Source organism: Vanessa atalanta, chromosome 9 (genome assembly GCF_905147765.1).
Source record: "Vanessa atalanta chromosome 9, ilVanAtal1.2, whole genome shotgun sequence".
Classification (NCBI taxonomy): domain Eukaryota; kingdom Metazoa; phylum Arthropoda; class Insecta; order Lepidoptera; family Nymphalidae; genus Vanessa; species Vanessa atalanta.
In genome coordinates, this window is record NC_061879.1 from 4,518,864 (window position 1) to 4,535,566 (window position 16,703).

General features: G+C 29.8%; 5 protein-coding genes across 5 annotated transcripts; 4 read left to right on the forward strand and 1 right to left on the reverse strand.

Annotated features, from left to right (window-relative positions):
• Positions 1–1,802: 1,802 nt before the first annotated feature.
• LOC125066400 (cytoplasmic dynein 2 light intermediate chain 1) lies at positions 1,803–3,727 on the forward strand. The gene is made up of 4 exons (XM_047674464.1): positions 1,803–1,904; positions 2,285–2,636; positions 2,737–2,987; positions 3,545–3,727. The coding sequence occupies exons 1-4, from the start codon at positions 1,803–1,805 to the stop codon at positions 3,725–3,727; spliced, it is 888 nt and encodes a 295-aa protein (XP_047530420.1).
• Positions 3,728–4,441: 714 nt separating this feature from the next.
• On the forward strand, positions 4,442–6,313 carry LOC125066402 (tetratricopeptide repeat protein 8). The gene is made up of 5 exons (XM_047674466.1): positions 4,442–4,594; positions 4,716–4,961; positions 5,051–5,475; positions 5,849–6,023; positions 6,260–6,313. The coding sequence occupies exons 1-5, from the start codon at positions 4,442–4,444 to the stop codon at positions 6,311–6,313; spliced, it is 1,053 nt and encodes a 350-aa protein (XP_047530422.1).
• Positions 6,314–7,387: 1,074 nt separating this feature from the next.
• LOC125066481 (thyrostimulin alpha-2 subunit) lies at positions 7,388–8,187 on the forward strand. Its single transcript, XM_047674568.1, has 3 exons — positions 7,388–7,475; positions 7,620–7,786; positions 8,002–8,187. The coding sequence occupies exons 1-3, from the start codon at positions 7,388–7,390 to the stop codon at positions 8,092–8,094; spliced, it is 348 nt and encodes a 115-aa protein (XP_047530524.1). The 3' UTR covers positions 8,095–8,187.
• A 1,690-nt stretch (positions 8,188–9,877) lies between these two features.
• Positions 9,878–12,943, forward strand: LOC125066479 (vacuolar protein sorting-associated protein 54). Its single transcript, XM_047674565.1, has 2 exons — positions 9,878–10,086; positions 10,296–12,943. Exons 1-2 carry the CDS (start codon positions 9,992–9,994, stop codon positions 12,853–12,855), a joined length of 2,655 nt encoding a protein of 884 aa, XP_047530521.1. The 5' UTR covers positions 9,878–9,991; the 3' UTR covers positions 12,856–12,943.
• A 1,051-nt stretch (positions 12,944–13,994) lies between these two features.
• LOC125066238 (UDP-N-acetylglucosamine--dolichyl-phosphate N-acetylglucosaminephosphotransferase) lies at positions 13,995–16,257 on the reverse strand. The gene is made up of 5 exons (XM_047674237.1): positions 15,925–16,257; positions 15,737–15,851; positions 15,372–15,585; positions 15,042–15,273; positions 13,995–14,897 (listed from the first exon to the last, which is right to left on the reverse strand). Exons 1-5 carry the CDS (start codon positions 16,062–16,064, stop codon positions 14,417–14,419), a joined length of 1,182 nt encoding a protein of 393 aa, XP_047530193.1. The 5' UTR covers positions 16,065–16,257; the 3' UTR covers positions 13,995–14,416.
• Between the last annotated feature and the right edge of the window lie 446 nt (positions 16,258–16,703).

Sequence of the window (16,703 nt, forward strand, 5' to 3'; positions counted from 1 at the left end):
TAAAAAGATTAACTACATTCGTTTTTTTTTTAAATGTCCAATAAATAGTACTAAGTATACCTTAAAGTTATAAGCTAAACTTGATTTCAAAATTTAGTCTAATAAAACTATTTTTTAGCTGGATCAAAGCGATATACGTCCGCCTAGCAGCGTGTTTCTGCGAAGTGCGAAATGACGAAAACAAAGAGTAATCGCAAAGTCCAAGCACGATCACTGTATAATAGAATAACATAACCCTGTTTTACTTTAATCATGCTTTGATTAATGTTTGACCAGAGATAAGAGTGAAAGAGAAGCGAGTGGATGTTTCATTTTGTTAATCATTAAAAAAATACTTAATTGAAATAATTCGAGTAACGGGAAGTTTAATATCAGATTATATAAGATTTTTAATAGGTCATTTTAGAAAACGGTGTTTCTAACACAACAGTGGAAATACAATTAAGGGTAGAAAGCAAAATTGCTTATCTTATATTTTGATTTTTCAGACAATACTCCAATTTAAAGTTAAAAATAAAATATTGTACAACTACGTTATGTTTGGTCGAAAACATAGAACTATCTTTTCGCGAAAAACCATATCTAACTATAACTGTAGCATTTCTCGCATACTTCAAACGTATATTTGTTTATTTTTGTTAAATAATTTGGTGCGGCGTTGTTGAGACGAGACGATTATGGATTTATTTCATAATAACCATCGTATATTGATAATAATATTGAACTTGTTGTGGTCTTCAAAATAATCCTTTTTAAGTATAGTATGTCCAAAAAAACATCCGTTTATTCTGCGTATTAGGTAGTTTTATAGTCTATTCATTACGTCGGGAAAAACGGATGAGAAATGCAAATGAACCGAGAAAGGCCAATTTTGGATATTGTGTGGTGTCTAGAAAAGCATAACTTCAAATTGTTGACCAAAAAAGCCTTGTGCATTTACCGCCATCTTGAAAAAAGGGTTAAGATTTTTCATAATAACTCGGTTCACCGTTGAGATACGTAAACTTTTGTGGAATACTTTTTAGTTGCTTTTTTTTACGATATCCAATTATGGTCCTTTGCATTTTCCACGTATCGTATCGTAACTTAACCTAACCTAACATCTAAGATTATGCAATGTATTTAACATTAAAAGAGCATCCGTATCTTATAATAGATATAACGATATTCCTAAAGGCAATTACTACTTCTATTAATTAACGTACGCCTTAGTTCTAGTGTTTAACAAAAAAAAAGTTGTTTAAGTAAACACGTAAATAAGTATTTAGCACAGTTATATGAATCTGAATGTGTATAAGTTAATCCCATCAAAAACATAAATGTAAAAATGAGAGCCAAGTCAAATATTATGATATATACCTTGGTTGTTGTCTTCAACGATAAAAGAAGTGAGATCTAAATGGGTGTCAAGTTAAATAGCCCTTTCTGAAATTTATTTATAACTACATAAAATATCATTTCTTCTTATATACATATGTACACATATGTATCTCGCGAGTCTCAATATATGAGCCAAATTTGACACATTTATGTCAAATAGTTTTTGAGTTATGAGGAGGTCAAAAGTGGCTCTAAATGGTTCGTGTAATATTACACACGGTGCTGCTCGCCAGTTCTGTTACTAGAACTTGGCTGACACGCTACCGCGTGTCTAGATACCGTAAAAAGCATAGCTTTAACTGTTAACCTCCTAAAATGATACCGACATTGTTGCCTAGCTACCAAAACAATAACAAAGCAATTGAAACCGACTTGTTAACTGAAACCTTACTCGATAAGTTTGATATTATATATATTTTAAAATGTCAATACCAGATATAGCCGCACAAATGGTGAAAAATGATTCTTTGAAATCAAGTGAAGATAATGCGCGTACTATTATTTTGGTCGGAAGTAAATCAGTGGTAAATAAACGTTATACATTTGATTAGCAATTATTGTGCGTGTGTAGTAATAGTAATGTATAAGTGATTCGATCCTGACTTCGGTTGGAATTAAATGGTTAAGAACTAAACAGCATAGCTCCAATAACAGTAAAAAAATGGCGTAAATATCACGTGTAAAGACCTTATCACAAATACTGAAAACAAGTAAAAATTTATATCGTTGCCATAATTAACACACCGGTGATAAGTTTCTAGAAGCTAGTAGATTCTACCTAGTCTAGCAGTTATGATGATTATGAATGATGTCACTTTACGCGACACTTACATACATAGTTTGCATATTATATAAAGTACCTTAATAATGCTATTATCTCTAAAATAAATTAAAACATTTTTAGGGAAAATCTAATTTGTTGCACAGCTTTCTTGACAAAACTGAAACAACAAGAGAAACATTAGTACTAGAGTATTCGTTTGGTAGAAAATCTTCTCAGAAGCAAAGTATTGACAAAACTATTTGCCACGTCTGGGAATATGGCGGCAAATTGGAAATGTTAAAAGACGTTTTAATGTCTATTCCAATTGATGGAAAATTCTTCTACTGCGTTATGGTAGATTTAAGCAAAATTAAAGCAATATGGAATACGTTGGAAACATGCATTAAAGCCATCAAAGAAAAATATAATGAACCGTCGGATGATCTCGAGTTGATAATTATTGGAGGGAAATACGACATTTTTAAAAATTATGGTACCTATACACTTATTACGTGATCAGATTAATTTAATTATATTATATTTACTATAATATCATTTTTTTTAAAATACCAACAATATTTTATCGTTTTCAGATAGTGAAATCAAAAAAATAATATGTACAACCATGAGGAGTGTTTCTTTGGTTTACAAAGCTAATTTATTATTTTATTCTTTAAAAGAATCTAACTTACTCAGAAAAGCCAAGGAAATGTTGTATACCATTGGGTTTGGTAATAATGTACCTCTCAAAGAAAAGAATTCAAATTATATGAAGCCTTTAGTAATACCTAAGGGGTCAGATTCATGGGAGAGTATCGGTGTTTCAGAGTCTACCCTGGAACATGTAAGAAACGTAACGCAGTCTATTAATGTATCTGTCTAGTGTACACCAAAAAAAAACGACGTCCTTATTTTTTGGACTCATGCAAATAAAATCCCTGTAGATATATATTTTTCACGTTTACATATCAGATTAGGTTAGGTTAGCCAAAGTTAGTTATTAGCCAAAGAAATCAAATGGTTTGACAATGACTTCAGATAGTTTTAACTGACATATTCTATAAAACCCTCTAATGAAAAACTATTTTTCTTCTTAATGACTGCTAATAATGCTGGTTGTTTATTTCCCAGTATATATTTGTTTTAGGAAGTTCAGATCGCTAAGAATTGTAACACTATATTTTAACTACTATTAAGTATATTAATAAAACCATTAAATAAATAATTTTATAGAATTGTAATAAAACCAGAAACTAAGCTCAGTACATGAATAATGTGTAAGTTTTTTAACGAAATGCGCGTATTTTTCGAGGTTTTGTTCCTTCAAAAGTAAACATTATGTATAAAAAATATTCCACTAGTTTAGACCGCCAAAATTACTTGAAATAATGTCTTTTTCAGATAAAAGCACGCCATTTATCTCGTATTAGTTCAGAAACAGAAATAAAAGCAGAAGTAAAAACCATTCAACGTAGCCACCCAGAACCTATATTGGACTCCTTAGCAGCCCTTAAATACGAAGAATTAAGAAACATGGAATCATATGACTCTTCCATCGATGATTACTTAATTTTATTACGATAACATACTTTTAAAATATTGTAGGAAAATATTAAATTAACTTTTAAGTAAATTTTTTTTTCTTGTACGATATTTAATTATAGTACCATTAAATTAAGAGCACAATTTTATACATAACTATGTAAATGTATACATAGGTATTAATAGACAACACATTATTTAATATTTAAATTATCATAAAAGGCAGGGCCTTTTCTTTTATAAATTAATAATATTATAAGTTATAACTGTGTATGGTTCATAACTGCACTCGTCTTAATGTTATTATTAATTTTTTATTCGTTAGCAAATCTAGATCTAGAAAAAGAAAAAAAAAGAAGAGATGAAGGAAATTTGAAATTATAAAACTTAAAATTTTATTTGACATTATACTCAATGTTTTAAATCAAATATCCAGATGTTTATCAAGCATCATAATTATCCTGAATCTGATGTGAAATAAGTATGTATTTGAGTTTCGTTTAGATATATTGGCGTAATCCTATATAACGTTATGTCGCATAGCAACCGTTGAATGCAAACAGCCAATAGAATCACAAGCAAAGTGCAAGTGTTTTAAGCTCAAAAGCTCATTCTAACTCAAAAATGGATATAGATGTGGATTATAAAATCTTGAATTTGTACGTAACAAGACAGTACAATGAATGCCTCATATTATGTAATACGGCATTAAAAAACGAAAGTAATCGTATGATAGAGTTCATTCGGATGCGTGCTATGACTATTCTAGCAAAAATAGCAGGTAATGGATACGAAGAAGTTAACTATTTTCCACAATTAGATGATTGGACAACAACGTCAGTAGCAAAAACACCACGACCTGGAACAACATTTCAAAGAGTGGTCAAAACAGCACAGAATATACATACAGTAAGTTAAACCATATTACGAGGTATTACACGAGTAAAACGTATCAACATACTGCGTAATTATAGATATGTTAATATTAGCATACCCTCTACAGCTGACATTTGTTTGACAATCGTTATAGGAAGGACCACCCTCAACAGCTACATTGATAACTCGGGCCGGTACCGCTCGCAATCGCACCGCTCGTACCGCACTCCAAACTGCATCGCGAGCATCCCGAGCTGCCACTGCCCTTGCCGGTGGTACTTCATTTGATGTAGACGCACCCGTTACATTAAGGTTAATAGACAGAAATGACAAACTATTCATGCCGGCCTCGAAAACTCTTTTTGATTACATATATTATTGTGAGAGCAACGTTCGCAAGGTATATTGCTACGAATTACAGTGTTGCAATTTTTCTTATGAGTAAATGTATTTATTGTTAAATAAAGATTACTAACTTTTTATTTTCAGGCCATGGATGTGGCGTTTCAAGCAGTAAAAGTAGATGATACAACCGACTGGTGGTGGAACTTTTCTCTCGCTCGATGTTACGAATCCCTCGGAATGTTTAGAAATGTGGAGGAATGCTTACGACAAGCACTCAAACAGAACAAACATGTAACTATATATTTACGGTTGATGGCAATGTATGTCAGTCTTAATCAGCCTCTTTCAGCCCTGGAAGTTTGTAAACAAGGTCTCTTAGTATTTCACGTGAATACGTCATTATTATTAGAACAAGCCCGTATTCACGAACATATGGGCAACCTGGCTGTAGCTGTGAAATATTATCGTATTGTAGCAACTGAAGATCCTTCAAATATCGAGGCGATCGCAAATATTGCTATGTATAATTTTTACAATGATCAACCAGAAATAGCGTTAAGATATTACAGGTAAATTTATTTTAATATATTTATTATTACAACAAACAATAAACGTATTTGAGCCCGTAGTGCCAAATGGACTAGCTGATGATAAGTGGTCACCATTACCCATAAACATCGGCGCATTAACTATCTTTAGGTCGCCAATATTGACTATTATATTGATTACAGGCACATAGAACCATGTGCCATGTGCCATATTATTTTTTGGCGGTGGATTATGTGATGAGGTGGTACCTACCTAGAGCGCTTGCACAAAGCTCTATCAAGTGCCATTAAATGGATACACATTTTAAAGGTTCAAGTATAAATACCGGGGGATATAGGCAAACATTATGGTGTTTAACAGCTTTGAGTATTTAAGTTAAAATATATTTTCCAGGAGATTGTTAGCAACAAATCCTCCAGGCCCTGAGATTTATAATAATCTCGGTCTCTGCTGTCTCTACTGTAATCAATGGGATCTTACGCTGCCCTGCTTTAGGCAGGCGCTTTATTTCGCTACGAATCCAGAAACATGTTCTAATATCTGGTTTAATTTAGCACACGTAGCATTGGTATGTTTTTTGTTTTCATTTTTTTTATAAACCTACATAAGTTTAGAACTATACAATTCTGTTTATATGCATAAACATTTTTCAAAATTAATTTTGACATCTTACAATGCTTTTACGACATCGCGATTAAAACGAGATATTACTGATATGAACGAATTATAAATTTACTTAATTTTGACTGATGAATGCTCCACAGTCGACCGGAGATATGACTCTAGCTCGGCGCTGTCTCCTAGCAAGCGTCGCGATCTCCGAGCACGGGCCCGCGCGACGAGCTCTGCGAGCTTTAGAGTTGCGAGCACGAAATACTATCACATGAAAATATAGTTTATTATGAATCATATTTAAAATACATTATATATTATCCTATTTAGTAAAATTTTATAAATTAAAATTATTGTTATTAAAATATTGAAAAAAGTAATAAAATCAACGAAAACAATAGCTGTTATAATTTTAATTCTGGGTAGTAGTAATAATAACATTTTGGATAAGTATATTATTTGATTATAGTGATTGTTGAAGAATGACCAGTCACCAAGTTTCTTGCAGGACCAAGGTCCTCTCGGTAGAATCTTACGTACCTTATATAGATGATTCCATAACGATTTGCTACTTTTATCACTCAATTTGGTTTATTCATCTAATAAAATCTATCGTTTCTTTGTTTCCGCTATGACGTAAAACTTCACAAAGAAACTATTGATCACATAAAAGTAATATAATAAAAGTATTTCTCGAGAAAGACGAACATTAACCTAACCTTTTTTTCTATTTACGTTGAAGGTTTTCATTCAGTCGAATTATTTCGGACCGTTGCACATTAACATCCATCTCATAAAACTTAACCATTTAACTTAATGAATCGTTCTTAACGGTTCATTCTTAGATGCATTTACATAGATTCTGTTACAAATATCTGTCAGCGGTTGTAAACATTTTTACATTCTCTTCCTTCAGCACAAATTGTAATTAATATGAATGTTAAAAACTTTCAGCTCGGGTCGATAGCAGCTAAATGTATCTCTATCCTAAACCAGAATATATCATTCTGATATGAGCGACATAAGGTGAAAGCTCTATCCATATACTAAAACATAAAAACTAGAAATAAGTAACAACGAGCAGTAAAATTAAAAAAGACGTCATTATATTTAATTATAATGTTTCTTTTTAAGTTCATAGCACTTAATATGCATAGCCTATTTAGTTATACTTAGTTGTAGAACTATAAAAATGACTACCATACTTTAAACATACCAAAGTTTAACAACCACTGTAATAACATTCAAAAAACGGAATAAAAAGGGAAACATTTTGAAATACTATCATTCCTTCGAGAAAAATAGAAGAAAAATAAAAATATGTTTCTTAGAGGCTTAATATTTCTGTTATCTATCAGTCATTTATTAGCGTCAGAATCATGGAAAAAACCTGGCTGCCATATTAGGGGTTTGTAAAGCCTACTCGTATTATACATCATTTCTTATTCAGTGAATATTGCCTTTGGGTTTATCTACCCATATATAAATATTCAATCAAAATTGAAAATAAGTGCACTGAGCAACTTACAAGTAACATGTTATTAATTGACAGGTCACAAAAAAAATATAACTATTCCGGATTGTGTCAAGTTCGAGATAACGACGAATGCCTGCCGAGGATACTGCGAGTCATGGTCCTTACCCAGTATTATGTTTGGTTTCAAACGACATCCGGTTACTTCTTTAGGGCAATGTTGTAACATTATGGAATCTGAGGACGTAAGTTCGATACCATACATCATATGTACCTACGTTCAAAATCAAACCCTTTAAAAGTACCGAATATTGTGTAAATCTAACGGATCCTTAAGTAGTTGCCTCCCTTTACTAAAATACGAAGTCTTTAATAGAATATTATAGCTAGGTATAATTTAATTATTGTATTCTTTAACAAGTATCATCTATTACTTAATGTTTTTTTATATATGTTTCAGATTCCAGTAAAAGTATTGTGCTTAGATGGAGAAAGAAATTTAATTTTCAAGTCGGCTGTTACTTGCGCCTGCTACCATTGCCAGAAAGAGTAAATCTCAATAATTTTACTGTTATAATATATTACTTATGTATTTAGTTAATTATGCATTAACATAATTGTATGAAACTGTAAATAAGAACGAAATGTAACTTGCAATTTAACGATATTACTTTATGGTTTTCCCTTTACTTATTGCAATTAAACATATCGACCAAAAATATATTTATTATTATATTCTACCGACATTATCATACATGTTTATAACCTCGTCCCAATTTCTCGACTGCATTTCCTGTCGTAAGCGTAAGCTTATAAATTACTATCGTTTTTAACAAAAGTATCAAATATAATTTTAGTGAATTCCTTAATTATACTAACTTTTTTGTATCTTGGGTCACTATCAAGATATTTGATAAAAAAAAAAAACAATTAAAGTTGTCGAAAAATATTAACAACAGATGATCTGTTGTTTCAAACTTTTATTGCTGTTTTGCTTTTGTTGTTGTTGGGTCAACTTTTTCTGATATAAGTCCAGAAAAGATAAAAAATAGGAAAATTATCTACATTACGCCTTAAAAGGATAAGAGTACCTAAATATTATTATTTAAAACATATATTAAATTCCCAATTATAATTCTCTTCCTTGTGATCCACATGCCTATAAAAAAAATATTTTGAAAATTGGCAGTACTTAACATGTTTTTTAATTATTAAACTAGTTTTTGCCAAGTTATCAAAATCTGATCATAAACATTATTGAAAATTTAGGGAAAACGTATTTTGGATATCCTTATTTAATATTCTGAAACGAATACTATGCAAAATTATTAGATCCATAGTATATTGAGTAAAGTATTTCGATACTGGCATTTCTCTTGCTTAAGTGCATTAGCAAGGAATTTCGTAGGAGGTATTACGGTTTTAGCAATTTATGTCGATACATAAATTGCTAAAACCGTAATACCTCTTACGTTCCCCAAAATGGGATAATTATTGTTCAAAAAATACAGACGAATAACAATTACATACAAGGTATGTAATTGTTATTCGTCTGTATTTGTATGTATGTTTAACTGCCAGAATTATGTCCGGTAATTGACAAAATGTTAACTGTCATTCCACTTATTAATCTAAATACCGCCACCTGACGAAACGCGCGTCTTCGTTTCAACAGATTGCATCTCATTCTGATCGTGTACGAATTATACAATATATTTTCGAATATAATTGTAATTATTTTATAGAGCAAACGTAGGACGCGTATCGTCTTCTTCAAAAACCTTTTCTAAAACACGCTGATAATAGAACAAATTTTATTGATATAGATTTAATAGGTAAAGCTTGTAATTGTTAGCAAACTTAATTTAGGTTTTTTAATTTTTTAAATAACTTTAATTTTTAACTTGCAATGTTTTTTTGTTTAAATCAAATCTTGCAAGCTGAATTAGTTGCTAATATTATTATATTTTGGCTTATTTCCGATGAAAAACGTATTCTTAAGGTAAATATGAACTGATTTCATACCTGCAATTGTACGGTCATAAAAAATATTTTTTATTATTAACGTATTTTTGATTTGGGTGGGTTAAGTACCTACATACTTTGTTTTTTTTTCTGGATTTGGAAATTATAATAAACGAAGTACTAATATTAACTCGTCTGAATGATTGATATGCTTTTTAGAAATACTTTTTTAGTAAAACTGAACCAAATTACATTATTGTGTAAAAAATTTTTAAAAGCTAACAACATCAACCCGTCGTAACTGTAGTGTTGTTTTTAAGTTGTCATTATTGTCAAATGCCAAATATAATGTCACCAGTCATACTGACAACCTATATGTACTTTTCACCAACATACCATGTATACTTTAATTTCTGTTAATTTAATATTCAGATGATATTAAAAACACATAAAATATTTACTCTCATAAGTAGGACAAAGATGTTATGGAGGACAAGTCCATCTCAAATAAGACGCCAATATGGCAAAACTGTGTGCATTGCCCAAACCTGCTGTTCGATACTGCCACGGAATTCGAAAGGTTTATATTTAAAATGATTAAGTACTTAAAAAAGTAGACATATTTTTATTTTGTTTCTAAAATCTATTTATGTGCCCTCCGACTTTATTTATATAAAATATAGTGTTCTTTGTAAATAAAACGAATATTGCATGTATTTTTTAATTAACCTATTATAGAAAAAATAATAATTATGAATACATATTTTTAATGTATGATTTATATTTTAGACATATTCAAGAAAAGCACAGTATTAAAGAGGGAACTATCATATTATGTCAATATGGGCAAAATGGCATATGTTCAGCATTACAATTTGGAGATTTACGAAAAGCAGGATTCAAATATCATGTAAGACAATACCACGTTTATAAGACTAATACGAATGATGATTGGACATTTTACTCGTCATCACAGAATCTGCCTGCAGTTCTAAATGATCCTAATAAAGGAAAACAAAGTAATTTTTTTACAAAAACATGGGGTGATGGTTTTATAGAGAAAGTAGAAATTTATCCTAGTCCATATTTACCGGAAATATGTTTATTACATTTTGAGTCATATTGTAAGAAAATTTCTAGAAGATATAGAAGACATTGTCAAATTAAAGAAAATTTGCCGAATAAAACTAGAACACCTGTTATAGAAACTGTTTGTGAAGTACCAAATATTTTCTATGATCAATCCTTAGCACTTAATGATCCAAAGGTATTTTGTAAAGTATTTCCTGGACTTTCAAATACACAAGATATTAACTCTACTATAAGATCATTACAAGAAACATTAAGCACGTACCTTGATGTAGTTGAAATGAAAATATCAAAACAAGTTGCACAGAAATCAGATGCCTTCTTCCATGCAATGCTTTCACATGATACTATTATGGAACAAATGGCAAGAGCTGTTAGAACAGTCCAAAATACAAGAAAAGATATTAAAGATGTTAAACAAAATCTCAGCGAGAGTCCATTGAAGTTAATTAGTTTGACAAGAATAAATCAAAATCTTAATAAAGTGCATGATCTTTTAAAATTAATGGGTACAGTTCAGCAAACACAACCAATGATTCAACTTCTTCTAAGCACTTCGGACTATGTTGCTGCCTTAGACTTAATCAGTTCTACACAAAAAGTATTATCAACACGTTTATCAGGTATTCAAGCTTTTCGACATTTATCTCCTCAGCTGACAGAAATGAAAAGATTAATACACAAAATGTTAAGTAATGAATTTTTAAGATTTATTGTATCAGATCTCAATAGACCTCTTAAAGACCAAACAGATTTGCCAGAAAGAGATAAAGTAGTATCTATTGTATCAGGAATTCTTCGTTTAAAGGAATTTGATTTTCTTGACATTTTTAAAACAGAAGCAATGACATCAATTCAGACTACTATTAAACAATGTCTGGTAGAAATTGTGTCAGAGAGGGATGGTAGTACAGAAATTGTATTGAGGGGTTCAAATAGCGACACATGGCTACTTTGTAATGAGGGGATTACCTTTCTTCAGAAAGTTACACCAAACTTAGTAAATTTATTTAAAAGAATTTTATCTATAAGCAATTTAATTCTAGATATAAGCCAAATGGGTGATATAGTAGGGAATGACAATGAAGAAATTTGGACACAAGAAGAATTGCTTTTAATAGAAGAAAAAGTAAAAAAAGTTATTATCTCTCTTTCTGACTACAGTAATGAAAGGTGTGCCAATCTTATAGTCACAAAGACTGATAAGGAATATGCATTAACAGATCTATCGCAATTATCTAAATTATCTGACTTAATAGATCATTTTTCTAAGGAATGTGCAAAAATAACAGGACATTATAGTAGTGCAATGAAACTGGCATTAAGGAGTTTTGCTATGAAATACATTCAAAATTTGCATTCTGAACGAAGATCACACCTTACTGCTGCTCTGAATGGTGAAAGGTGGAAAGTTGCAGATGTACCATGTGAGCTACAAAGTGTTATAAATAAAATATGTGAGGTTGGTGAAATCCCTCTTGTACTAAATTATGAAAGTGGAAAACCTGATGGAAAATATTTAATTATCAACAAAGAAAACTATGCTGTAGTTTCTACAGTGCAACTACTAATCAAAATTTTACTAGAATACTGTGATGCAACCAAGCAATCACCAGATATAGTCCAATACATGGTACATTGCATGCTAGAACTTATTAGAATGTTTAATTCTCGGTGCTGTCAGCTAGTATTAGGTGCTGGTGCAATACAGAGTGCAGGTTTGAAAACAATTTCCACTTCAAATTTGGCTTTAGTGTCAAGATCTTTACAAGTTATTCTATGGCTTTTACCTTTAATAATGAAGTTATTGGAAAAAATGCACTCAAAAGAGGTTTCATTAAGTGGTTTTACTAGCCTAGAAAATGATATAGCTTTGCATAAAAAAGAAATTGAAAGTAAAATATGCTTGATTGTAAGTAATATGCTAGGTTCTCAGCTGGGAGGCTGGGAAGCCAAACCTCCTGTTCCATCACAAACATTCCGAAATATATCAAAACATTTAGTGAAACTTCATGAAGCTCTTATTGATATTTTGCCACTAGAACAAATTAGTAATATATATATGAAAGTGCATTATAACTTTAAAGACAAATTGAGAGAACAATTGACAAAGATGAATATAGTTGCAAATGGTAGTCCTCAACATGGTGTTGTTACCTCCGAGTTAACCTTTTATTTACAGACTCTCAAAACTCTTAGAGTGATTAATGATAATGATACTGAAAATGATAATATATTATATGACATTTGGTTAAACTAAAGAATTAAAACATTATAGCATTTTAAACTGGAAACTTAGTTGGATTAACTTTTTAAATACAAATTATCAAAAATAATAAATATAAATAATTATAAATAATTTTTTCAACAATAAGACATTTATTGTTGAAAAACAATCAATATAATAAAATATATATATTAAAGTAATGCAACATGCTTACCTTTTTTTTAATTATGATAAAATATACATGTTTAATAAATTAATCTTACTGTTTAATTTTTATATTTAGTCTCAATGTAATTAGTAATAAATTATTTACCATTCCCTTTTTATGAGCCTTTATTTCGTAAGGCTTCAAATATTGGAATATTCTCAATAAATGTGTACAGACATTGCATATTTCATAAAATAATTGTAAATAAAATATTTATGTTTCTATAGTTCCTCAAAAAAAATAATTAAATGACGTGAGGAAGAGTGGTGTATGCTTGAATGCTTTTCTTTCAATATTTAATATATTTCCTTTAACTATATAGTTTGAAATGTAAAAAAATTAAATATATCTAAATATATTTTGTGGTATATCTATTTATTATTATCTAGGTCTGACGACTAACTTTTTTAAATAATGGTAAATACATTTTCGCTCATCTTGAGTACAAGAAAAAATTATCAGATAATGTTTCAAAATTGTGTCACTAGCATTGCTTCGCTTAGGAGTGCTGTAAATTTAAAACAGATTAAGATTATTAAATTTAATATCTTTAATATTTTGTTTTCTACATTAAATTCATTAGTTAATGACCACTGGATATCTTTGGACAAATTAACATATTAATCATATTTCGTTAAAATCTTAATGTAGCACTACCAACAAATTGTATAAACGTTTGTTCTGAGATCTTATTTGTCTCTGGTCTTGTCAGATTGCTGTTCAACGGACTAAGAGGGGGAGTATATGTGAAAGGTAGTATCTTCCGCGTATTGGTTTTACAATTTTACATCAATTCATCCAAATTTAGCATAGGTAGTTTATATATGATTTTATCTTTGTCGTATTTGTCATATTATGCTAAAGTGTATAATTTTTACGTCTTTATTACTCTGATTTTTCGTTACAACAGAAAAGAAAAAGAAAATAAAACAATATTATAACAATGTTGAATTTATTTCATGCAACAATATTAGTTTTATATTACTAAATAATTTAATTTTTTAAACTTTGGCTAGAATCTTATAATTTCATCGGTCGGTCTAGCTCACAGCCTCATTTTTTTTTATGTAATAAATTACAATGTAGATGTTGATTAGTTTAAAGTGGTTTTTCGGTTATTTTAATATACAAAAAAGGCTTTGTTTTAATAATCATATTCATGATCCAATTATTCAGTAACTAGATGTATTTAAATAGTATAATAGTTTAATGAGATTGGTTTAGATTAGTTTCACCTACATTTCTTTATCTGATAACTCATATTATTTAAGTTATGAAATTCATAATTTGTCAGTTATGAATTTCTAAATAAAAATGCTCTTAACATCACTCTTATCATATATATAATTAAATTACTGTATAAAAATTCAATAAAATAAGTGATAATCAATAAAAATATGAGGCCATTGGATATCTTACTATAAATGCAATACATGTACACAGTATTTGAAATACTAACAAACTTGAAGTTAATCGAACTTCAGACATGGGTCCTAATTTTATCAAGAATAAATTTATCAGAGTCATGTTGTTAATTATAATACAGCCGTCATCTTCCTGCTTATCAACTAGCCGAAACAATGTCAATACTTGTAAAATATATTTGTGTAACATATTCATATCCTTTTTCAAAATGACAGTTTTACTTGGATAAAGTAAGTCTGTTTCTGCACTATACTTCGGAAGTCTATGTCTTGGACAAGGTATGATATGAAAAAGTTGTGGTACAGAATACACAAAATTGATAATTTGAGGCAGAAAAAATAATAAAACAGTTTTACTGAAATGACTGAGAATGGCAACTACTGCAAAAGTCATGCCTGATACATAGCAAAATGTGTCTCCCACAAAAACTTTCGATGGATACCTGAAATCAATAATAACATATAATTGTAGAGCTGCCTGTAGATCACTGTAAAAGCTTATTATACAAAAAAAAAACATATTTTAACAAGGTTATTAATGTAATTATAATTGGTATTAGTAGTTTTGATATGTTAGTGAAACTTACCAATTATGTTTTAATAAGGCCAGTGTGGTGGCAAGATATGGAATCATAATATGAAGAGAAAAGCTATGAGCTTTGAACTGATCACCTCTTAATTCAATTATATCAAAAATTATTATAGACATTGCTATTATAGCTGATTGACCCACTTCAAGACCATTTATTCCAGCCAATATATTTATAGCATTGGTGCAGAAGACAGCTAACATTCCCATATAAATGTAGTACAAGAAACCTGTAATAGTTTAAAATTTTATAAGTCATTTAAAAATGTAACACCTGACCTTAAATTTTTGAACTAAATATTCTTATTTTAAAGAAATGTTAACTCACCAATATTGACGGAATTCCCAAAGAAAGGCCTTAGAGGAATTGGTACAATAAAAGTAGTAGAATTAAAATTTACATAGTAAACCACAAGTAATGGTAAAGATGCTACTGTTGGAAGAAGTAATTTGTATCTCCATTTCAAATTTAATACATCATCTGCAAATCCCAGCAGTAACATACAACATATTGACAATAATGCTGCAAGTAATTCTGCAAACTAGAAAAAACATTGAAATGTATTAATTTTAATCTGTATCGGTTTTATCAAATTCTACATATATTTTTACACATTCAAAATTAAAGTTTGTATATACAATATTTAAACAGATTAAAAACTTTATTTAAACTCATAATATTCAAATCTTTACCTCATTATGAGGAAAATTTCCTCTATCCATCAGATCATTGCCAAAAACAATTGGTATGAACATAAAAATCGTCACCAAGAAAACACATCCTGATACAACTCCGATAGCTTCAGGTCTGTAAATTTAATAGTTATAAAGATTCTTATTTTATGTAGTAGTAGTTAATTTTTATCTATATATAAACGTACATTTTTTCTTTGGATACCTTACAAAGATCAATACCAAATAATCCAGCATTTATGAAAAGATTTTTAATTTTAGGTATTAACTCATCAGTTAAAAGGTAAGATACAATAGATAAAAATATTAAAATTATAATTGACCACATCTTTCTTTAGTAAACTGTCAACGGGTATAAAGTACTTAATTTTAATGATCACGGTTTTCTTATCATACAAATCCCTAAATTATAAATTATCGTTCATTTTAAGAAATGTTATTAATAATACTTCTTTACCAAGAACACGATAAAGTAACATTTTGTCATATTTGACATTCAATTTGTTATCACGAATAGAAGTCATAACACCACTATCATCAGACTCCAATAGTGGTGTTGCCAGACTCGTCAGAAAAAAAATTGTCGTGTGCGGTAATTGAAATTTCACTTTTTTGTATAAAGTGTGACCTTTTGATTGCATGATTAGAGAAAATAAATAAGACAAAATTTTCTAACAACGTACCCAGAGAGCCAACTACAACGACCGACCGAACGATTTGACGTAGCTACATACATACAATACTATACTATAATACATACTACTACACACTATTATACATCCAACTCGGAAATCTGTTCACAATCGCTTTATATACTACACTTAGAACGTTTACTTGTGTTTAGTAAAGCTTAAGTACACAATTGCTTGCTGTACGTCCCCCGTTGTTGGAAATTATAATATACAGGACACTTTTTGATACTTCATATTTTATGTTGATGAATCAAAAACCATAAAAGCGTTATATA